The sequence below is a fragment of the Caretta caretta genome, chromosome 6, assembly GCF_965140235.1.
Source record: "Caretta caretta isolate rCarCar2 chromosome 6, rCarCar1.hap1, whole genome shotgun sequence".
NCBI classification, from domain to species: domain Eukaryota; kingdom Metazoa; phylum Chordata; order Testudines; family Cheloniidae; genus Caretta; species Caretta caretta.
The window spans coordinates 50,196,885-50,221,495 of NC_134211.1; the positions used below are offsets into that span (position 1 = coordinate 50,196,885).

Here is a 24,611-nt window from a genome sequence, read left to right on the forward strand (position 1 = left end):
AAAATTTTCCTGAGTCTCCTGCAAAATGTGAATTTTTCTCCACAATGATGTGCAAGATCCATTCCTGCCCTAGCAATATCTTTTCTGTACATAAAATGTCATTACATTAGTGTCTGTCTTGCATCCCTGCAGAGGACTTAAAAGTCTATTCTCCCGCTCTGTCTAATTTAAACCAGTTATATCTGAATCTCTCACTTCCATGAATTATAATCACATTTATTACTTTTCATTTTTTAGGGGGAAAATGCTTTAAAATAATTGGGAAAACAATGACTGCTTCTCCTTTTGATGAATCTAGTAAATTATGTTGATGGAAGACACATATAATCACTTACAAAGTTTAATTTATCAGTGTATAAAATTCAGATAATCTAGGGACACAGATCTATCTTTGTCACTTTGCAAATCTAATTTTGGACCATATCGCTGTGAAATCTCATTTTTCTCCCCCACAGAAGTGTAGACTTCATAAACCCAGCAGCAAAGCTCAACTCTTCGTAATTTTTTTTAATGTGTTCAAGAACTCTCACAAATAAAGTTATGTAAGTAAATATTAGGCTGAGCCAAGTCTGTTAGCGAATTAGGATTAGAATTATGAATGTTGTTTCTTTTACATCAAAAGAAAAATTTGCCTTTAGCATTTCATAGTATTTTTTTTTAAATGAATGGTGTATTACGTTTTAGGAAGATACAACTTTGTTCTTCAGGATTTTTATGGAAATGTATGTGAATATTGACCTTTGTTTTACACAAGAAAGTATATAGATAATCCAACAGGTTTCTGATGTGGTTTCTGAATGGAATGTTTTGATAGTTTTTCTTCGATCATTTGTGTCAGGTGTGCATATGTTCTCAGCTGTTGTTGAGCCAGTTTTAATATCTGTATACTCTCCATTACATCATACTACACATATTGACAAGCTGCTACACATGAGAGGGAGCTTTATAAATCCAAAGAAGCCATATACAGCATTTGCATTTTGTCTTAAAGCTTTCCGGTTGTGTTTGCCATCATCATCATCATGGTTTGAAAACTTGTAGAACCAGATTCAGATAAGGAAAGTGATAGCTTAGCTTCAAAGGTGGCAACCCTGGCAAGGGTCTTTGACTGCGCAATGCCTGTCTAGAGTGATAGGGCTGATTTAGGAGATGGTGCAGCCAGTGGTACTGATTAAATGCATCCCCTCGCCAGCCTTCGCCTGATTGTAAAGCTGTGCTCCTCTAGCAGAATTCACAAGACAAGGCCACAGTGAAAAAACAGCCCGCCCTTCCTGGTGGGTGAACCTATCTTGTACTAGGTGCATTAACAATCGCTACTGCAGGGAGACATCATGGCTGGTAAGGTGGGGCCGAATCTAACCTGTAATCTGGTTAATACACCGTCCTATTTTTGGAGAATAAAACCCAAGGACCTCACCACTGGAAACAAGATATAAAACTTAATCATGCATCAAGCCGTAGGGAAAACAGAAACAACAAAATGGAGCAATAAATACAGTAAAATCCAGTGCACAGAAATGCAAGTAACAGAATCAAGTTAGTTTCCTAAAAAAAAACTGCCTCAGCACTTCTTCACAATGATAAAATACCAAGCTCAGCAGAGCAGTCTATTAGCTGAAAAGATGCACTGAAGATGAGAAAACGTATGAGTTTGACCACAAATATACATCATTCATTGAGAAAGTAAAGATACCCACTTGGCAGAAAAACACACTACACGCCTCTTAAATTAAATATCAAGAGGATTTTAGGCCAGAACAATAAACAAACTTTAATATACCACTCACCCATCTTTCCTCAGTCCCATTACTTACTAAAGTGGGGCTTAATCCCTGCTAATACCCTCTAAAGAGTTTTATCACTTTAGTGTTTTAGTTACACATCTTCATATGTATATGATTTTTCTTTGTACCCAGATGAATGTCATGTGGTTTGTAAACAACTTCACCAAATACAGGGCTGTCTACCAGAGCAAAGGAGGGTGCTACTAACTGCCTGTTTTAGTGGATTTGGGGCAGAAAGAATCCCTTTCTTTGCTCCTGCGATGCCACTGTGGTGTTATGTAGCATGTACAGTACACTTTACATCTTATTCATTAGTGCACTGGAAGAGTTATCTCAGTAGAACTGCTGCAAACCTTTTGTCCCACAGTGAGCTCAGTAAGACAAGCCCATCAAAGCTTGCTTGCTCTATTTTATGAACTGTCTGCCCTTCACTTGAAAGCTTCAAACACATTAGACTTGTAAATAAGGAGGCTAACTAAAATAATACAGACTGGGTGCCTCTGATCCAACTGGAAATGATACTACTTTGAATGATATTCTATCCTCAATTTGTTGAAACATCTTTCAGTTGTAACAAGTTCATGTTCTCCTGATGATCTGCATTGTGAGAAACCAACAAACTTTCTTTACTCTGAACAATCGCCTAGGCAAATCATTAACATGGTCTCATCATGGGTCATCTATCAATGTACAAATAAGAGACTAATTCATGTATGGATTTAGCATGTGAACTGTTTTGTAATATTGTTCATTTGACTTCAGTGGGAGATGCCCCAATTTACACCAGTTCATCTGCTCACATAGCATTGCATTTTAGATTTGGAGCAGGATGTCATGTGACTCAAACCCTGTGTGCATTACTTTTGTAAATTTAGTGCTAGAATGCAAACAAAAAAGGCCCTAGTGAGCAGGAACTTTTGATTGAAAGATTCTATGATATTGGGATTTATATATAGCTTTATTTTTAACAAAGTCTTTCTGAATTTATTGTAAGCATTGAATCATTCATGAAGAAAGATCATAATTTTTGTTTCATGGTTCCTTGTGGAAAAGGCCGGATACTTTATTTCCTTGTATATATTAGGATCTATATTGTTTTCTATAGAGATTGTACAGAATCCGACATAGTAATTTAAAACTAAGTTTCAGACATCTATAGTTTTTCTATGTCCTCCCTCTACCATTAACATTGGTTTAATTGGTTTAAGGAAAATGTATGTGAGCTCTTCTGTAATTCTTCCATTTGAGTATGAGCTCTGTTTTCTTTCCTCTAATGGCAGATTATCCCCTGAAATTCCATTTATCTTCTCCGCCATCATAAAAGATTTTTTTGGGCATTGGTCTCTTCTAAACTGTAATTCTGTTCCAATCAAAATGTTTTTTGGGGCAATGGAATTTTCTTCAGTCATCAAATATAAAGCCATTTGAGCTCAGCATTCACTGCTATCTCATGAAATTAATACTTTTTGTTCTTGCTGTATAAGTTGAGCTATCTTACTGAAGGGTTTGGAGTAGAGCACTTGGAGCAGGACTATCTATTCCAAACTCTGTCAACTTGTCCAGTGACACACAGTGAATCACTTTGGGTCCAATCCTGAACATTGCTGAGCAATTCCCATTAAAGTCTATGGCACCTGATGGAATTGGGCTATTAATCTCACAGGGATTTTGTGAAGCTTAAGTAAAGTCTCAGCGCTTAGTGTGTGTAGCATATTGCATTTTCAGCCGAGCATCTCAAAGTGCTGTTCTTCTGCTAGTTGGAGTCCTCTCTTTTTTGAGGTAAAAATGTCACCCCCTCTAGGAGTTGTATGTTATCAGACTGCTCCTGCTCCTTTTGAAGTGGTAGATGGCAAAACTGCTGTTGATTTAAGTCAGAGCAGAATTGGACCCTGTCCTGTGTCATCAGAAGGGCAGGGTGAAGCTGGGAGCAGAAGCTGTGGCTTCTACTGCTTTTCCAATAGTGTGAACCCTAGGAGGGTCTGCAGGTTGAGGTTTGGGAGAGCAGGTTAACATGGGAGAGCTAACAAGGAGAGGAGCTGGTCATGGGGAAATCTCTCCTGTGGCAGGAAGATGATGGGAATACTGCTTCCAAGGAACTCAGTAGATCACCTAGCAGGCAGTGATTCTGGTCCCATCACTGAACTCCCTCCCACTCTCAGCCATCTGCTGCAGAGCTATATAATGCAGGTCTTTTATAATCCCCTGTCTGTAGTCCTTTAAACTGTTTCCCAGGAGGATCACATGCTCTGTTTTCCCCAACCCCCTCTAAATTTATCTATAGTCATTTTTTTCAGAGAACTTAGTATATTATAGCTCTCTATTGCACTTGTGAGTGCGAGAACTTTGGCAGAACAGACCCCAGGGCATCAAATTGGTCACCAAGAAAACGAGGAACATGCTGTCACCTGTGAAAAGTTTGGTTTAAGTGACTTGCCCAGCATCGCACAAGTACTCTGGCAGAGTCAGGGATTAAATCCAGTTCTGCAGTATGGCATTCAACTGCCTAAACCACAAGACCAGACTTATTCTTGCAATCCCTTGCCTCATTCTGCAACAAATAAGCAAGGTTCCTACAGACAATAGTCTCTTGACTACAAAAGCCTGATCCGTTCCTTGAGCCCTGTCTGTCCTATGCACTGAATGAGGTAGGGATCCTGTGGAAAACACAGTATGTGATCATATCTTCTTTTGTATGGAAATAGCAACATTTACAAGTTAATAGAAAGTTTGAGGGCTTCAGGAGATGCAGAGTGCACCTTTGCTATCCCTCCTGGAAATGAAAAGATGGGAACTCGTTCACAGTGTGTTCTATGGTGTGGAGGTTTCCACATTCACACTATGGTGAATCCTTCATTCTCCATTTGTGCATCAGGTGAGTGCATCTTCCACGTAACATCCTAGTACAATTGATGGTCATCCAGCGTCTTTGGCAGAGCAAGAAAACAGGCAGTTTGGCGGTGGGATCATCTATGGAGTGTTTGCTCTTTTTACATCAGAGCCTGCCCTGTTACATGTTTTGTGAGAATGGTTGGCAGGTCTTAAGGCAAGTGCGAGGCAGGTGAACAAGGTTGTCATGAAGCGAGAGCTTTTGGCTAGTGAGTGCTTTCCCATACTCAGGCAATGTAGCCATCTCTCACTGGATAACTCAAGGAAAGATGTTTGCAAGAATTGGAAGCCAAGGCAGCAGAGTGAATTTCAGTTACAAGTCTCATAACTGCATTTAGCTGGATATTGACAAGGTCCGTAAGTGACCTTTTTCCCCAGACAGGTGTGCAATATTCGGCCGTGGAACAAACTGCTCTTTTAAACATAGAGGGGGGATGTGTGTGTAAAATAAATATAAGTACACACACACACACGAATATATAAATAATCACTAAGTATATCAGTAATAAATGCAAACGGTTGAGTATATATAAATTTAAAATAAGTGTGTATTAGGTCTGTAGTAAAATTTTCACAAGCGCTTAAGTGACTTAAGAGCCTAGGTCCCATTGACTTTTAATGAGAGTTAAACTCCTAAGAGGTTAAGACACTTCTTAAAAAAAATGGGACTTTGGGTAAAATTTTCACAAGTACCTATATCAAATTATTAACTGCAGATAGTTTAATGAATATTGAACTTTTTCCTGTGACTATATTCATCTCAAATATTTAAATTACCCACCAAACAGAACTGGTGGAATAACATTCAACAATTGGTTCATCATCAAATAAATTATTTATCACTAAATTACTTCATGATTTGACTAATTCTATCATTTATCTATGTTGCAATGTCTTATTGTTTTGCTTTTTTCACCTTGAATTTTTCTAACCAGTTTTTTTTAAAAGAAAGAGTTATAGTTGTTCTAGACACAAACCCCAGGTTTTCAGTAGCTTTCATGTTCCCATATGTAAGTGTCCTGTACAACAATGCCAACACCAAAATGAATAAGTAATTTTCTTTTCTTTGGGGAAAGGGTTCCTAGCAATCCAGTCTGTGTGCACAGTAATCTATGTGCAGCTGGGTAGAGATTTTTGTCTAAAATGAAAACATAGCTTTCCTAATGTGTGGCATCTATTCCAATTCAAAGCTTAATATAGTCCTGTGCTAAAAATATTTCACACCAGCGGGGTCATCCAGATGCCAGTGCATGATGATAAAAGGATTTTGATTTACTGAAAGCTTGGCCTTTACTGCAAAGCTAAGCAGCTTTGATACCATCACACTACAACAGCAAAAAGGAATAATCAAGGTCTAGGTTAAATTTCTTTGTGAGTGGGTTGTCACGTGGATGCTTTTTGGATTTTCTAAAGTTACTTTTACATAAATATAGAGCAAAACAAGAGGTGGGGTTACCTCCTTTAGGAGGAGGACAGGTCACTACATTAATACCTGATCATGTCTGAATTCTAACCTGTGCCTTCTGTCTTTGGAAGCTATAAAGGAGGTGACCCCACCATCTTGTTTTGCTCTATATTTTACCTTGCATGTGCCTACAGCTTCCTCTTGCTTCTCAGTTAGCCTAAGAAAAACAACTTAAGTCTAAAAATAATGTAATATAAACTTCTTAAGCTAAAACAACTTAAGCTAGTTTTTTCTCTTTTAAAAAAAACCAAAAAACCTCTCCCAATGTGGGTGTGTGTGCACACCTCTTGGTGTGACATACTCTAAAACTCATCGAGGGGATTACATTTTTTTAAAGCATTTCATAATCACTTGCTATTCCTCACACTACAACCTGTGAGTGAGTTGTTCTTCCATTTTACAGATATGGAAATTGAGGCACAGAGGTGACAAAGGCACAGAGCTGCGACTAGAACTAAAAAATTATAGACTCCTAGTCTTGTGCCTTAATGACTAGACCACACTACCTTTCTTCTTTAGTAAAGTACCAGGGGAAATTTAGCTGTTATATTCAGATTTCCCAGATTCTGATGGCATGTGGTCTGATCCTGCTGTCACTGACTGACTACTTTTTAACTGCTGGAGTACCTAGAGTATTTTCATTTTGGTTTTTTCCCCTCAGATGAAGTCTTACTCACAGGCTATCGTCAAAGGGAGTTTGAGTAGATTTCAAACTACTAAAGGTCATAGGAGGAAATGGCATGGGTTCTATTCACAAAATTATCTTGTCTTTATAAAATAATTCACTTGCATTTAGAGTGGACACCTTTAAAAATTCACTTGTTTACCCCTTGTGTGGATTTCTAAGTGTTGCATGCATTGGTGGGGGGGGGGGGGGGGGGGGGGAGAGGGAGAAGGAGCCAGAATGTCCTTAAATGGAAAATTGAGTTGTGTTCCCTTTTTAATTTGGTTTTAGGATGGTGGCTTCTAACAAATGACTAGCAAGCTGCTGTCCAGGAGGCAAGAGAATCCAGCATCCCCTAGACCAGTGGTTCTCAACTGTGGTCCACCGCTTGTTCAGGGAAAGCCCCTGGCGGGCCGGGCTGATTTGTTTACCTGCCGCATCGGCAGGTTCGGCTGATAGTGGCTCCCACTGGTCGCGGTTTGCTGTGCCCGGCCAATGGGGGCTGTGGGAAGCGGCGGCTAGTACATCCATCGGCCTGTGCCGCTTCCCGCAGCCCCCATTGGCAGGGCACAGCGAACCGCAGCCAGTGGGAGCTGTGATTGGCCAAACCTGCGGATGTGGCAGGTAAACAAACCGGCCCAGGGTGCTAGGGGCTTTCCCTGAACAAGCGGTGGACCACAGTTGAGAACCACTGCCCTAGACACAGAGCTTTTATTGTTCTGATTTGTTATGAATATACACAACTAAGGTAGTCCTTGTTAAAAGATGAAGTATATTTTCACTATGCCTTTGTACTAAGGGAAACAGACACGGATAGTTCTGGCTAGGCCAGGAATAATGTGGACAAGCTTGTGTCTCATACACACTTCCGCCAATGCAGCTCAGTATTGATCTGCAACATCCCCGCTATTATAATACAATCCTGGCTCTCTTTCGGGAAGACGCTACCAACCATGATAAATACTGTAGATTAGTTATGTGGACAAAAGGAGACTAGGATATGACCCCAAATTCACTAGTTATAGTTAAGCAAATATCTCTTAATTATAGAGATGCAGCTTAATTTCCTCTGTTTTGAGAAATGTTTTCGAACACATGTATCAAGTGCTGTAAACCTAACCCCCTGAATTGAAGCATTTATGCGGCCTTGGCTATTCAGGAGCCAAGTTACTATGACAATAGACTAGTCCAGCAAGCTGTAGCTTTTTTGATAATGCATTTAATACCCTAAAAAAGTCTCAGACATGCCTTCAGGATGATGCCATAGTTATTGTGAAGTTACACTACTATGTATCAGCAGCTATTCCTCTCCTGCCACACACTACTGATTGTATCTAGTTATCACAGCCTCCTCCTAAACACTCTGCAAGTAATGTAGTGAAAATATAGCCATTGACTTTTTCCACACTGTATCTGGAGTAGGGGGAAGGGAAGCAGTATGTCTAAGCAGTATGCACCATTCCTTATGTTCACACTGGAAAAATCCTCTCCTCTCAAGTTCACAGTGTCTCTTTGGGCTAAATCATTACTATTGGGTTTGATGTGGTTTTTAAACACTATAGACTGCTGACCCATGATTCAAGAGCTGCTGCCTGCTCTGCTGCTGCTGCTGCTAACAGAATTTCAGCATTTGCAGAGGCCTTCACCTTGGTAATCCTTGTAGTAAAAGGCTCCAAGGGTCATTGTAGAATGGCGAGGTTCTGGTTCACAGTTGAATACAGATAATCCTTGTGATTCTTCCAGTTTATGCATTACAGAACATAAAAAGGAACAATAAAATTTGAATATACAGGATTATTTTTCTTTATCTTTAGACCAACAGTAGATTTCTGCATAAGATTTAAGCCAGTGTATAATACACAAAATACATGGTCATCTATACTGTGTGTGTTACTCTTTATTAATAGACTCATTTATATTACTGTATTCTATTCCATGTATAGAGTTGCCCCTCCAAAGCTTTAATTTAATATTGTAATTAATACTGAACTAAAATTAACTTGCTCATTGTACTAAAACTGCAGAAATTTAGTATGAGACAAAAGGGGAGATTTCAAAGGAACACATGGCAGTTCCTAATTCCCATTGACTATCAATGCAAATGAAGTGCCATTGTACCATTTATACCTTTGAAAATCTCTTTGTAAATCTTGACATGGTCTCTTTTTAGCCATTCTTCCTACAGGTTTAGCTGGAAATTGAATACCTTTTATTCTTATCATAAACTGTTTAGTATTGCTCACGTACACCTTGTTAGAAAGCAGCTAGGTTGTACTCCAGAGGTGGCTACGTTTCATTAGCGTGTGGAGCAATTCCTGCATGTATAATATTTACTATAGTTTGCAAAGTACCTTGGTAACTTTCTGGAAAAAAGGATAAATAAATGTAAACTAAATATTACGTTAAATATACCAAACTACAGATTTTTTAGTAATTAATTCACTGTAAGCCATTCTAGCAAAAGAAAATGTCTTCCCATTTTAGTCCTAAAGACTTCCAAAGTATTGTTACAAAAATGTTTATTTTTAACATAATCTCCATAAATTGTCTTGACGTTTTGACATATCAACATTGCCTAAAGTTTGGAGTTCTAAGTGACTGGCATTCTTTCCCTATTTAAACTCAGCACTGTTTCTGTGTATTTATTCTGCATGCAGTGTTATGAAGTAAATCATCATCCCATTATAATGAGTCAAGTGGAGATGTTGTCTGATTTATGATGTCAAAGGCAAAGAATGAAATTTGGCTCGTGGTGTCAGCTGGAAGGATAGGATTGTATTATAAAGTTCTCTTGATTTAGTGATTTTTTTTTCTAGTTCCAGTTCCCATCTGAGAATAGCACATAACCACTCCTACATACAATATGTGTGCTTGAGGGGGGAAAATTTTTTCTCACATTCTGCAGTAATTTCATCTCTTCATGGCCAGGAAAGGTCTAAAGAGTGGATATACAGTACATTGTAAAGAGTGTTCTGGCAGGATTTTGCTAATAGATCACTCATCAAAATCAGTTTGCTCATTATTCACTATTCTCCTTACTGTAGTTTCCAACCCCCACATTTAATGTCCAATTGCAATAACCGCTTCAGAGTAACAGCCGTGTTAGTCTGTATTCGCAAAAAGAAAAGGAGTACTTGTGGCACCTTAGAGACTAACCAATTTATTTGAGCATGAGCTTTCGTGAGCTACAGCTCACTTCATCGGATGCATACCGTTGAAGTGAGCTGTAGCTCACGAAAGCTCATGCTCAAATAAATTGGTTAGTCTCTAAGGTGCCACAAGTACTCCTTTTCTTTTTGCGAATAACCGCTTGTGGATCCAAATGGGTCAGTCTAGCTTGATAACAAGTAATTACGAGATGTGCTGCAAAGACAGTTTTCAGAGTTGTATTAGTTTGTAGGTAAGGTCAAATTAGAGCTGGCATTTGGTTTTAGAGCCTACAGCTGGGAACCAAAGGGACCTAATCCCACTGAATTTCTGAATCCCTTAAATTACTTGGAAAACCGCAACCAACAGCATCATTTGTTTCCATGAGAGTTCTGCCATCTTGGGTCAAAATCTTGCAAGAATGGTTGTTTTCATGGTATTTTGGCAGCACACTGACTGGAAACAGAACACTGGCTCATCCTATATTGGAACAGACCTGGAATCAACACAGTAGGGGCAGAATTGGATCTTGGGAGTTGAATCAGAAGTCCCTTCAGTGATGGTCACCAGTTCAAAACCCTTGGGGCAAAACAAGAACCTTTATGTAGAACCTATTTAAAAAATGAATCCATTTTGCTAGATTTTCCAAAAAAAAAAAAAAAAAAAAATGTTCACTCAGCTACATGCACAGTTCCCAGGATTGTGCAAGGTAAATGTGGATGTAAATGACAGGTTGGAACTTTAACATACATTCCTATCCCTCAGCCCAACTGCATATTTGTAAAACACAGAACCTGATTCAGCAAGCACTGACTCATAGGAGTTACTTAAATTGCATGACGAGGCTTGTTTTAAAATCAATGCAACTACTCAAATGAGTAAATATATGCACATAAATGGTTACGGGATTGGATCCTGATTGTTTAACCATATGAAATTTTGGCCTTTCCATGAAAGGGTTTTTAAAAAAATTAGAAATAGCTTGAAAAAATGTAAAAAAAACAGAACAAAAAACCCAGGCAGTTGCTAAGGTTTTCATCAGAACTTCAGTATTTAATGAACTAATTAAAATATGATCTCACATGTTAACTAATAGTTAACATGTGATCTTCGCGAAAACGCCATCCTAGCCACTATGGATATAGAAGCTCTCTTCACGAACTTACCACACTAAGATGGACTACAAGCCATCAGGAATAGCGTCCCTGATACCATCACGGCAAACCTGGTGGCTGAACTTTGTGACTTTGTCCTCACCCACAACTATTTCAGATTTGGGGACAGTTTATACCTTCAAGCCAGCGGGACTGCTATGGGTACCCGTATGGCCCCACAGTATGCCCACATTTTTATGGCTGACTTAGAACAACGCCTTCTCAGCTCTTGTCCCCTTATGCCCCTACTCTACTTGCGCTTCATTGATGACATCTTCATCATCTGGACCCATGGGAAGAAGGCCCTTGAGGAATTCCACCAAGATTTCAACAATTTCCACCCCACCATCAACCTCAGCCTGGACCAGTCCACACAAGAGGTCCACTTCCTAGACGCTACAGTGCTAATAAGCAATGGTCACATAAACACCACCATATACCGGAAACCTACTGACCGCTATACTTACCCACATGCCTCCAGCTTTCATCCAGACCACATCACATGATCCATTGTCTACAGCCAAGCTCTAAGATACAACCGGATTTGCTCCGATCCCTCAGACAGAGACAGACACCTACAGGATCTCTATCAAGCATTTTTAAAACTACAGTACCCACCCGGTGAAGTGAAGAAACAGAAAGGGTACCCAGAAGTCACCGACTACAAGACAGGCTCAACAAAGACAGTAACAGAACGCCACTAGCTGTCACCTACAGCCCCCAACTGAAACCTCTCCAGTGCATCATCAAGGATCTGCAACCTATCCTGAAGGATGATCCCTCACTTTCACAGACCTTGGGAGACAGGCCAGTCCTCATTTACAGATAGCCCCCCAACCTGAAGCAAATACTCACCAGCAACTACACACAACACAACAGAAACACCAACTAGGGAACCAAACCCTGCAACAAATCCCGGTGCCAACTCTGTTCACATATCTATTCAAGGGACACCATCATAGGACCCAACCACATCAGCCACACCATCAGGGGCTCATTCATCTGCACATCTACCAATGTGATATATGCCATCATGTGCCAGCAATGCCCCTCTGCCATGTACATTGGCCAAACTGGACAGTCTCTATGCAAAAGAATAAATGGACACAAATCTGACATCAGGAATCATAACATTCAAAAACCAGTAGGAGAACACTTCAATCTCTCTGGTCACTCAATAACAGCCCTAAAAGTGGCAATTCTTCAACAAAAAAACTTCCAAAACAGACTCCAGTGTGAAACCGCAGAACTGGAATTAATTTGCAAACTGGACACCATCAGATTAGGCCTGAACAAAGACTGGGAGTGGTTGGGTCATTACAAAACCTAAACCTAATTTCCCCAATACTAATTTCCCCCTACTGTGATTCACACTTTCTTGTCAACTGTCTGAAATGGGCCACTCTCATTACCACTTCAAAAGTTATTTTTCCTCCCTTGGTATCCTGCTGATAAGTGAATTATCTCATGAAACTGACCTCACACTTGGTAAGGCAACTCCCATCCTTTCATGTATTTATACCTGCTCCTATATTTTCCACTCCATGCATCTGATGAAGTGGGTTCTAGCCGATGAAAGCTTATGCCCAAATAAATTTGTTAGTGTCTAAGGTGCCACAAGGACTCCTCATTGTTTTTGCTGATACAAACTAACACGGCTACCACTCTGATAATAGTACATTGGTTTTTAATTAAGGTATATCTGTTATTCATGTCATACCTAAGCATTTTAAACAAAACAAAACCACCTCTATTATGTTCATCTGACAAAAAGTGATTGCTCATGTGATGATTAATCTAGTCCATGTCAAGACTAAGCATGCATAATGGCTGTGATATGAGTTGGAGGTTTCAGTCTAATTCATAGAGGATGGATGTTCAAAAACAAATACAATCACTAGAGTTTATTCTAATCTTGTTGGTAGTCCTAGCCAGGAGGCCTGGGTTTGTGAAGCGATTAATACTGAATTCCCTATTGGCTCTAGCATCTGTTAACATCAGGTTCCCTTTGAGACACATAGGTGAGTGCAGGGTGGGTGTGAAGGGAGAGTTTTTCTTGATGTCCAGGAGGTTCCTGTTGTGGGAAGAAGACAGAGGATTTTGGTTTCTCCACTCCTCAGTCCGGCACTTTTGCAAAGGCACTAGATCAACCATTAATATGTTCTCCTCTCCCCCCACCCCCAAGACAGTTAAGCCACCAGATTGCTCATCAGCATTGGTTAAAAACTGAACACACTTTTTTTTCCCCATCCTAAAATACACAGTAGGTCATTTTTGAAAACAAGGTATGTCTTTGCCTTTGGAAACAAGATATTTCTGTGGTGTGATATTTTCCCTGTCAATTAAGAGAATTTTGGATAACAGTTAAGTTGTTCCCAGAATAAGCATTTCTTGTCAACTAATATAACTAAAATAATAGAAACTAATTGTTCTAAAGTTCATGAATCACAGTTCTCCTAATTGCTTGCCTCTCCGTCCACATCTGCTGGTTTAATTTTATCCTTTGTGCTTTAAATACTAGTGGAGCATTCAGTCATGGGGGATTTTTTTGTTTTTTTTTTTCTATCTCTAATTTTTATTAGGGCATCTTGACTGATCTTTCCTTTTCCTTTGCTTCTATGAGAGTATTTCCTGTAGTGTATTAGGCAGTGCTTTGTCCATTAGCATCTCCCTCATTGTCTGACACTTCAGTATGGAAACAAATAAACCGGATTCAGAGTAGCAGCTGTGTTAGTCTGTAGCCACAAAAAGAATTTCCACTGAATGCATCCGATGAAGTGAGCTGTAGCTCACGAAAGCTTATGCTCAAATAAATTTGTTAGTCTCTAAGGTGCCACAATACTCCTTTTCTTTTTGCAAATAAACCGAGTATCTTCTAGAGGAGACTAGACAGGTTTTCTCCTTTGTCTATTGGGGAACTAATAGCACACTATTTCTGAACTGCTCTTACCTTGTGGTAATAGAAGCCTTGTGCTTTGTGTCTAGAGTTTATGCATTTTATATAGAGTTTACATGCTGTGATTATGTTGTTATAACCCAGTTATTTAATAATTTGTGACAGTATGACTTTCTAAGAGCCCTAAAGACTAATTGACTGAAACGCTGGAATATTCAGTCATGAAACTGTCTGGTTTGTAATTTCTGGAGCTACACTAGTAACCACTACTCATAATATTTGTATTTATTTTTCCTCTTGCAGATGACATTAAAGTATCAGTAAATGACTTTATTATCAAGGCAACAGCAGTTACCCTCAAAGTAAGTAAATAATTTACCTTCAGTAATATAGTTGTAGAATAAACTTTTTTTGAGGGGGACAAAAGAAGTATTGACAAAGCTTGGAAATACTACAGTACCACTGTATTTCTATGCATTACCTCTTTTTAGATGAAAGTATTGTGAGCATAGTAATAGTGGTCCATGATCTGCACTGTGTATTGGTTTTTGACATGGAACTTAAGGTGTTGGCATTGACTTAATAAAGCCCTAAATGATCTATGATTAAGCTAAGATTTTGTCATGCATTTTTTAGTCTTCTTTTGTATGGCTGGTGTAGAGCAGCAACTACAATTTCATCTGAAGTTGATTGAGTCAAATGGCTACATCCGCAGTAGCAGAATTTATTGCAGTAATGTGGTGGAAGGTGGCAGCCTTCACGGGGTCCATTCTAAGTTAGAATTCACAATGAATGCCATCAACTCGGCGACCGAACATCACTCCGCGATCTCCCAGTCATCAGAGCAGTAACTCAACAATATTTTTAGTAAAAGTCAGGGACAAGTCATGGGCAGAAAAGAAAAAATTACAGAAGCCTTTGATCTCTCTGTGACTTTTACTGAAAATATCTGTGACAAAATGGGCAGTGAGGGCCCCGGTTCAGAGCTCCGGGCGCCCTTACTGCCCATTGGGGCTTGGAGCTCAAAGGTTTCCTGTCCCGCCACGGCTTGGGAGCTCCAGTGTCCCCCTGTGGCAGCTCAGGAATGGTGGTGGGACCCTGCAGCTTCCTGTTGCTGCTGGCTGAAGTCACGGAGGTCTCTGGAAGTCACCAATTCCATGACTTCTGCAACCTCTGTGGAAAAAATTGTAGCCTTCCCTATGATCTATATACCTGAGAGATTGCCTCTCTCCTTATGCCATATTGCTGAAGGTACAGAGACTCTTCTATGAAATTCAAAGGAATAGTAGAGCATTCTCTGTGAGAACCCTTTGACTTTGAAACTTGCTCCCCTCTTTGGTCCAAAATTGCCTACATCTGATTACTTTAAGAATACATCGAAAAGCCCATCTTGTTGCCTAAGCATTTGAAAAGAGGAGAATTGGGAGGGTGTTTTTAATGGGGAGGAGTAATGTGTGGATTGTTTCCATATTTTATTTGCATGTTGCTGCAAATAACTGATAGAGGATGGACTTGCTGTAGTTTAGTCATAATTTAGGGGTGTGTGTGTATGTGTGTGTATATAGAAGTTAATACTTCTAACAGGTGCAGCCCGCTAACCTGGGGGGGGTCTCTGCACTGCAGTTTAGAGGTGTGATTTTCAGGGCAGGTAGACAGACTTATGCTAGCTCAACACAAGAAAGTGTGCTAAAAATAGCATTGTGGATTTTGCATCTTATGGCAGTGGCGGCTGTCATGCTAGGCATCCATACTCCTATTTTTGATGTGCTAGTTCAAGCTGAACTAGTGCAAGTCTGTCTGCCCATGCTGGGAATCACATCTCCATTCTGCAGTATAGATATACTCTTGAAGCCACTGTAGCAGGTGACTTTCACAGTTTTGATTTTTTTCAATATGTTTTACCATATGGTGTAAGGATTATGCATGTTGTTCATTTGTTATTTAAAAGGGGATTTCTGCATTTATTATTACAGAATGATCTACACCAATCAATTTAGGAAACGTGATTTTCTGTTCTTAATATCTGAATTTTAGTTGATTAGATTTTGCATTTTTGTTTTTTGTTGACTGTCATTGCTAATCCAGTGTTTGGCTCTTCTACTGAAGGATTAGATTGCTGCTGGGCATTAGAAAATCAGCGATAACATGTCCTCTCCAGGCTCTTAAAGAAAATTCAGAGAACTCTAATAACTGGATGATGATGATGATGATGATGAACAGCTTATTTAGTACATTGTGTATGTGCTCAGTTATAAATGAGTTGCCACACAGGCTATTACTATTCCAGTTTTGATGCAGTTGATAACTAGCAGACATTTGTGAATTAAAATATGTAAATTGGGGAGGAAAATTGAATAGAGTATTTTAATGATGTGCTAATTTTATGTGTACATTACATAAAAGCCATTTATTGTTTTGGAAGATATTTAGTAGTCATAAGACTACTCCCACTCCATTATACTGTTGTGAGGTAAAAAAAACAACAGCCCACACTCAAATTTGATTTATAAACTTACAATGTTCAGAAATAATCAAATATATGCATAGCATGTCAGAAATAAGCTCAGGTTAGTAGTAGCTAGTCAAAAAAAACCCAATACATTTTTGTTAAATGTTTGGGGATGTGGGAGATGGTTAATCAAAAATTAGAATTTTTGACAAAATTGCATGAAAAACTTGAAATTCAGAAAATTTTGATTACCTCTACTTGGTTTAATAGGAGATGTTTACAATTCCCTGGCTGCAAAATAAGAAATCACAATATCTTAATTCTTCTTTTCTTCATACACATAAGAAGGTGATCTGAGAATGTTTATGTTTCTTGCGTATTCTCCTCTTATGCAAATAGCCCAGAAGTACCATCTGTGGGATGACAAGGTAGAGATCTGAATGTTGGATGTTCAAAACAGTTGTTAAAAAAATCTTGCTTCAAAGTGCCAGCAAGATACCAAATTTCAGCTTTTCAACTCCAAGTTATATTATTATTTGGACTTTACAATTGCTAGATTGGCAGCCCTAGAGTCTGAAGCTTCATATAAACCTCCAGGTGTCCCTCTTGCTACCACTTGCCAGTGTATCTTACGCCATGATGACGTTAGACTACCAGGGAGTGAGGAAAGTTCAGTTCTTAGGCCAGTGATTAGATGGGCATTTCTACTGAGACATCTCCCCACTAGGAATTGGACTTTCTAATAACTCATTTCACACTGGACACAGAACAAACCTACAGATCATATATGTACGGTCACTGTGGACCAGCATTACTTTAAACTGGTGACTTAGACATGAAGGGCCAAATACCTTGTTACCAATTGCCTTAGTGATTCGTTATCGTTAATCGGTTAAATCTGATCTGGATCTGTCCCTAGAAATATGCATGAGGCTTTTTTGGATAAGCGAACCTAACACCGATGATAGACTTCAGCCTATTGCAATGTATTCAGTTAAAACTCAACCAACTTTTTTGATTAGAGTGATACCAAAATGAGCAGGGCAAAAGCAATTAACATGACTATCCTGGTGTATGTTTAGTAGAATCTCTGCATTCCTTTTCCATTTTATTCTGTTCACTACCCTCTCATCTAAAATGTAAATACAGTATGTTGGCTCACAGTACTTTATGGTTGGCAAAAACCCCTCTGCTTTGTACTCTTGAATTTCAGGCATCCAAAAGGTGATACTTGTGAACGCCAAAGGAATTTGGAGGCTGCTGTTAGCATATCATTAGTTTCCCAATGACCCGGAATGTTCATAAATATTCCTTTTTGCCCCCCTGCTGCACAATTTCCATCTCTGCAGCATACATTCGCACTTGCTGACAGTGTAGATATAAATAGATGCTAGCTAATAAAGTCGGTCTATTCTTAGAGTTACATGGCAAGTCTTTTATTATCCCTGTCTTGCTCATGGCAGTTCTGATGATAGATGTGACCTGTTCTCTCAAACAGCATTCTGTGTTTCATTAATTACTTTGGTGAATGCCTGTATATCGCTGTGCATTTTAAAGAGGTTTCCTTTTAATAATTGGCTGAACCATTATTCCTTTAACAGCTGGTTCTCTTTGTGTTTCTCTTTTCTAGCAAATGCCAGATGTGAATGTGACCTGGGATGGAGAGGGCCCCAGGCAGCTGCAATCCATCGACATCTCTATTGCTGTGGCAACAGACCGAGGTCTCATTACACCAATCATAAAAGATGCTGCTGCCAAGGGAGTACAGGAAATTTCTGCATCTGCAAAGGTAGGTCTCAGATGTACAGTAGGTTTAGGAATATCATGGCTGTTTAGCTTCTTTCAGCCAAGTGTATGGCATGACACAGATGAACATGAATGATGATCTTAAAGCAATTTTAAAATGGTCTTTAAAGCTGCTTTAGTGGTGTTGGGATTTTCAAATTATTATTAATATAGTAAGCCTCTGCCGTTCATTCTCTTAGCATTCTTTTTTAAATGCAAAGATAACTTAGCCATCAAATTCTGCAGTGAAATCCCAGCTAAACATGGCTCACTACAGCCTGTGAAATTGTGTGTCTTAATCGGAGTGATAGATTAAAAAACAACAACAACAAATAAGTAATTTCAGATTTTTTAGTATTTGCAGTATTTTCTCCAGGCGCTAGGTGGAGGTGGTTTGTTTTATTGTAATTATTATATCCCTTGTTCGTGGCTGTGACCATTTGAGCATTCAATGCAAGTCATGAATGGAGTGGCTTTAAGGTGGCTTTAAGGCTTGAAGGTGGCTTTAAACTAGCTCTGTACTTCCTAGAGCTGCATTGCCTTAAACCAGGTGTAAATTAGAGCTATTTTCCTTTGTGGCAACTGATGCTAGGGGACTGTTGTGACAGTTAGGAATTGCTTGGACTCAGAGATCCCCAACTACACCCTCTTGCTGCAGAAAGGGGGTAGTGGCTTAGGAGCCCTCCAGAGGGCAAATCCTACCCAAGCAGATAAGCAGTTATGGGTTTGTAAAACTGCCCATGTGCAGGAGTGAATCTGCCTCCACATATGTAAGTTCATTCTGTTTCAGAGCTACAAGAATTACAATAGCTTTGTTTTAACTGCATGGATTTTTTTTCTGCATAATTGCACTGAAAGAAGTAAGAATTAATACTACTTAATATATGGTCTTTAAATAATATCATCCCAAAAAATGTACATGCAGTGGACTTCAGAATGTTCATTTTGATAAGTGTTGTCAAGGACACCCACACCCCCCCAAAATATAATAATTGCTAAGGCCACGGTTTAGTCATGGGTATTTTTAGTAAAAGTCATGGATAGGTCACAAGCAGTAAACAAAAAGTCACAGCCAGTGACCTGTCCATGACTTTTACTAAAAATACCCTTAACTAAATCATAGGTGCTGGGGAAAGTGGGGTGCTCCAGGATGCGGGTGCTCTTGGGGAGGGAGTGCTCCGGCGGTCACTGCTCCTCTGTGAGTGGGGGGAGGGGTGTTCTGCTGGCTGCTGCCGCTCTTGGGAGCGGGGTGACCCAGGGCCCCGTCACCGCTGCTCTTGGGAGTGGGGTGGCCCAGGATGCCACAAGTGCTCTGGGGCAGCACCCGGGACCAGATGCCTGGGGTCACTGGAGCAGCAGCCGGTGTGGCTGGTCCCAGGGCCGTCTCCACCCAGAATCCGTGACCTCCATGAAAGACTTGCAGCCTTAATCATTGCTAAATGAGAATGTTTTGTTGGATAGGATATTGAAGTCACTTCACTGATCCACCAGTTAGCCAAGGAGCCAGGGTAGCAATATAAAGCTTTAAATTCACCCATTTACCTCCACTTCAGTGTTTTGAGGGTTTATATTGTGTTTTAACTGCTTTCACCAAGAGGTGGCCAACTTTCAGATCTCCCTTTCTGTGGTACAGTACATAAAAGTGCATTGAACCAGCTTGTGAAGTAACAAGGTGAAAACTCCAGTTATCAATAGAGTGTGGGAAATGCAACTTCTATTCCTATCACAGACACCTAGCAATGGGATGCATTATTGCAAACCACAAACCAGTATTGCAACACCTCTGAGGTGAGGATAGAACACTAGCATAATATTTACAAATGCGATGCTGTTAATTTAAACATTTTTCATCTCAACTAGTAATTCCTATTAAATGTGGTATGCATTACCAGCTACCGAGTGTCAGTACTTCAAAATCTACCATGAACAAGGGCTGCAGGATCAGGCCAACTAGAAAAGTAGGAATAATTTTGGTTTGCTAATTTCTTACACTTCTGCTCTATGTTGTTGAAAAATATTCTTTTATTTTATTCTATAGTGGGAGGTTGTGAAACCTGCGGCAGCTTCTTTGATAGTTTCCCTTTATAGGTTGGCAAATGCTTCATCTGATGGCTGGGTTAAATCTGTGTCCCATATTGCCCCATGTTAATTCTGCCTTATTTCCAGGTCATGTGCATATGAAATCATCTTGCTTTAATCATGAGTGCTTTTATTACACATAAGCAGTATGCTCATGCTATCCCTACTGTATGGACAAGAACTGTTCCCAGGGATGTTGTTCTCTGGTTCAGTAACTACTCTAGGATAATTTTTTTGCCATGCTCAAATTTTCTGTATATCTCTGGCAATTTTTACATTTATAGTATGCTGTCATCTTTTTATAATAGCTTAGGTATGCTTGAGTCATTGTTCTTGAGAAAGATACAAGGATAGTGCAAACAAACTTGGTCATTCTGTACACAAGCAAGGAAACCAACTTGTTTCTGCTTTGATATATTGCTATTCTAGTTTAAATAATCTATTTGGTTTTTTGTTTAGTCAGAAGCCATTAAACATCTTAATTCTTAGTCCTTAGATGTACTCATTAGATGGCACAGCTTTTGAAAGCTCTTGACTGTAACATGCCCTATGAGCATCTACAAGGTACCAAGAGCATCATCAGAGATGGGATGTTATTAGAATCATAGAATATCAGGGTTGGAAGGGACCTCAGGAGGTCATCTAGTCCAACCCCCTGCTCAAAGCAGGACCAATCCCCAATTAAATCTTGCCTCTTTCCCTTCATTCTACACCTCCTCTAACTCCTGTCCTATCCCAGTTAGGTTTAACTCATAAATTGTATCATTACAAGTTTTAGGAATTTTTCTAATGGGTTTTGTCTCTAGGGAACCTTAGCTTTTACTTTTAGTGGACAAAACCCATTAGAAAAGTTCATAAAACTATTTGTTCCACTTGACAGTAACACATTCTATACAAGGAAACTATGCTGAAATCAGTGTCGGCCTGCATTTGTCATTCTTCTCTTCTGGGTGAAGGTAGAGTTGTTGCAAGATAAACTTTCACCTTAAATTATGAAAATGAGATGCTTTATGGCTAGAGAGACAAGGTGGGTAAAGTGATATCTTTTTATTGGACCAACTTCTCTTGGCTAAAAGGACGAGCCTTTGAGCTTACATAGAACACTTCTTCAGATCTGAGAAAAGTACTCAGAGCATCACAGCTAAATACAAGGTGGAACAGGTAAGGAGTTATCACCTTTCTCAGACCTGAAGCAGAGCTCTGTGTGGCTTGAAAGCTTCTCTCTCACACCAACAGAAGTTGGTCCAATAAAAGGTATCACTTTGTCCACCTTTTCTCTCTGATATCTTGGGACTGTCAACAGCTACAACACTGCAGATATACCTCATAGTTGTGATAAAATTAATTTAAATCCTGTCTCAAGTTGTAATTATGACTTTATCATAAATTACCTTGGGCAGATGCCATTATTATCAATGGAAGTAAGGCCTTATGTCAGAGGCACATTCAGTGGCACTTGTGTTCATAAAAATACTTTATGCTTATATAGTGTTTTACAGTTTCAGAATATTGTACAAACATTAATCTGTAACTTGATAAAAACAGCTATATCACAAGGGAGTTGTGAAGATTAGTTCATTGCTATTTATAAAGTGCACATGATTCTCTGCAAGAAGGTGTTGTAAAAGTAAAAAGTATTAAAGCAAGTAAGCAGAGTAAGTATTATGCACATTGTAATATAGAGAAGCTGAAGCACAAATGTAAGCGAATTCCCCAAATTGACATGTGCTGGAAGTAGGGCCGAAGGCAGCTGGCCTGCTCAGGGTGTCTTTCTCTATCTGAGCCTGTGGACCAGGCTCTGACTACCTTGACTGTCCTACAGGAGTCACCCTTTTAGAGAAGACTGACAGCAGAAGCAACATCAAGGCAGACAAAAGCAGATAAGAAAATAGGAAATGTCTGCAAATTTTTGATCTCTTTAGTAGAAAAGCGGACTATCTGATGTTTTGCACTGCATGCAAAGTTCTAATTCGTAAAGGAAGAAACATCTAGAAGCATCACCACGTATGGAGAAGGATAGAGAGAGCTTGATACTCCTGCAGATTTTCTGTAGGCAAACAGGTGACTATGAAAGAGGAGTTTGGCAGAACAACAGTGCTACATAAGAGGTACCCCCTTTGTAATTTAACTAAATCATTTACATCTGCTAATATGCTGCTCTTTGCTCTGGATGATCCAACTCTCCATTTCTACCTTGAAGCAAACCTAAAATCTACCTTCTTACAGTATAAATACTAGAACATATTTTAATTGAATTTACTGAAATTTGTTTTGTTTCTGAACAAATTACACACAGCTTTTCCTTTTCATCCTTTGAGTTTTTCAAAGCAAACCTCCAAAAAACTAAATGAGTAGAAATTCTTTGGGCCACATTCTGATGCCCTGACACTGAATTGTACCTCACTCTTTGAGCAGTCCCTTCAATGTCAGTAAGAATCTTAGAGTCTGGTCCTCTTCTCTCTTTCTCCAAGTTGGTATTGAAACATTTTTAGCCTATTGTAAGATATTGTTCATTTCACACTGGCTATTATAATATAAGTTTTTGAAATGTAATGTTGCCCTCTGTAACTTGCCCTTTTTCATAACAAAAAATAACATTTTCTCCACGGGAAAAAATAAGAGCCTGAAAAAGGAAAGGAAAATGGATTTATAACAAAGGTTATTTATTCAGATGTTTAATGTTGCATTTTGAACTGTGGCTATCTGTAAACTCATTGTTTATGAACTCGTTAAAACTCCAAACTATTATAATAAGTAAAAACATTTATAGAGCTGTTTGGCTTTTGAATCCTTTCCTTCATATTTGTGAAGTCCCTAAGATGGGTGTAACATTAAAAGATGTTTTGTAGTTAGGATTTGTTAATATAACACACTGCATTCTAATCACAACCATTCACAAAAGACTTTTCTGCTTCTCATTCATGTGTAGTACAACATGCAATACCTTACTGAGAGTTCTTGTAAGCTTTTGTTATAAATAGTGTTTTCCCATTTGGTATCATTATGGTAGTTTATTTCTAAATTTCATTTTGTGAGCAATTTAATGGCTTAACTGTTATCACTTCTCAGAGAGAGATTCTGTCTCAGAAGTAGTTTCCAAAAAAACAGAAATACTTAATAATCCAAGAGGACTGACTGGTGCAAAGGACTAATGACAAAATATATGTTTATCCTTTAGGTCACTGGTTGAAATCTAGCTGAAGTCACTCGTGACTAAACAAGACCGTTTGGTAGCGTGTGTGAAATGAGTTGATGATTCTCAGAGACACATGGTGGGTGAAGTAATATCTTTTATTGGACCAACTTCTTTTGGTGAAAGAGACAAACTTTTGAGCTACTCAGAGCTCTTCTTCAGGTCTAGGAAGAGAAGAAGAGTTCTGTGTAGCTTGAAAGCTTCTCTTTTACCCACAGAATTTGGACCACCCACCTTGTCTGTCTGATATCCTAGGACCAACATGGCTACAACAGCACAGTAAACAACAATTAATGAGTTGGATTCATTTTCTAGTTGGCAGGTGACTGCATCACCAAAAAGAAAATCACCATATCTGGCACTAATTGGACAGATTTATAAGAATTTTTAGAATTTAGAGACTGAAAAGACCAGTTTGACCAATTAAACATGTTAGACCAACCAGTCCACCTCTATATGGCTAATGCAATATTATTTGCTACAGTTTGTATTAGTGCTTTGTCCAATTTAATTCCAAGCGATTGGGCTTGCACCACTTCCTTAGAGACTATTTCACAGGCAAATGGATCTTGCAATCAGGAAGTTTTTCCTCATATATAGACTGTAGTTTCCTTTTCCAAATTTGATACCATTGCCCCTTATTCTGATATCCCTGTGTACTATAATAAATAATTCTTCCCCATCTTTAGTGTTTAAACATACCAAATGTTTATAGACTGTTAAGTTTCTATTCTTCATCCTCCCCAGTTATCACTAGCCAATTGTAGACATATTTCTCTCTTTTAATCTTCCCTCATAAATGAATCCTTCCAGCCCTCTCAGTATTTTGTTACTTTTCCTCTAACCTCCCTCTAATTTGTCTTATCTTTATGATGATGGGGTACCCAGAACTGAACTTGGTATTCCTGGAGCAGTCACACCAACATCTAGGACTATTATCTCCCAGCTCCATGATTTGGAGCCTTCATCTGTGTAGCTTGGAATTATATTTGGCCTTTTTGCAGCCGTTTCTCATTGAAATCTCATTTTAGATCTGTTGGTCACTCTTACCCTGAAGTTTTTCAGTAGTGCTGCTGCCACGATTTCTTCCTCCCACGATTTCTTCCTCC

General features: G+C 39.1%; 1 protein-coding gene across 4 annotated transcripts in view; it reads left to right on the plus strand.

Annotated features, from left to right (window-relative positions):
• The window catches only part of PDHX (pyruvate dehydrogenase complex component X), a 100,206-nt gene that overhangs the window by 67,244 nt on the left and 8,351 nt on the right, over window positions 1-24,611 (plus strand). For all 4 annotated transcript variants that reach the window (XM_048855646.2, XM_048855647.2, XM_048855648.2 and 1 more), the window contains exons 8-9: window positions 14,300-14,358; window positions 18,076-18,234. In XM_048855646.2, the coding sequence (XP_048711603.1) occupies window positions 14,300-14,358; window positions 18,076-18,234 (218 nt within the window). The remainder of the gene's footprint in view (window positions 1-14,299; window positions 14,359-18,075; window positions 18,235-24,611) is intronic.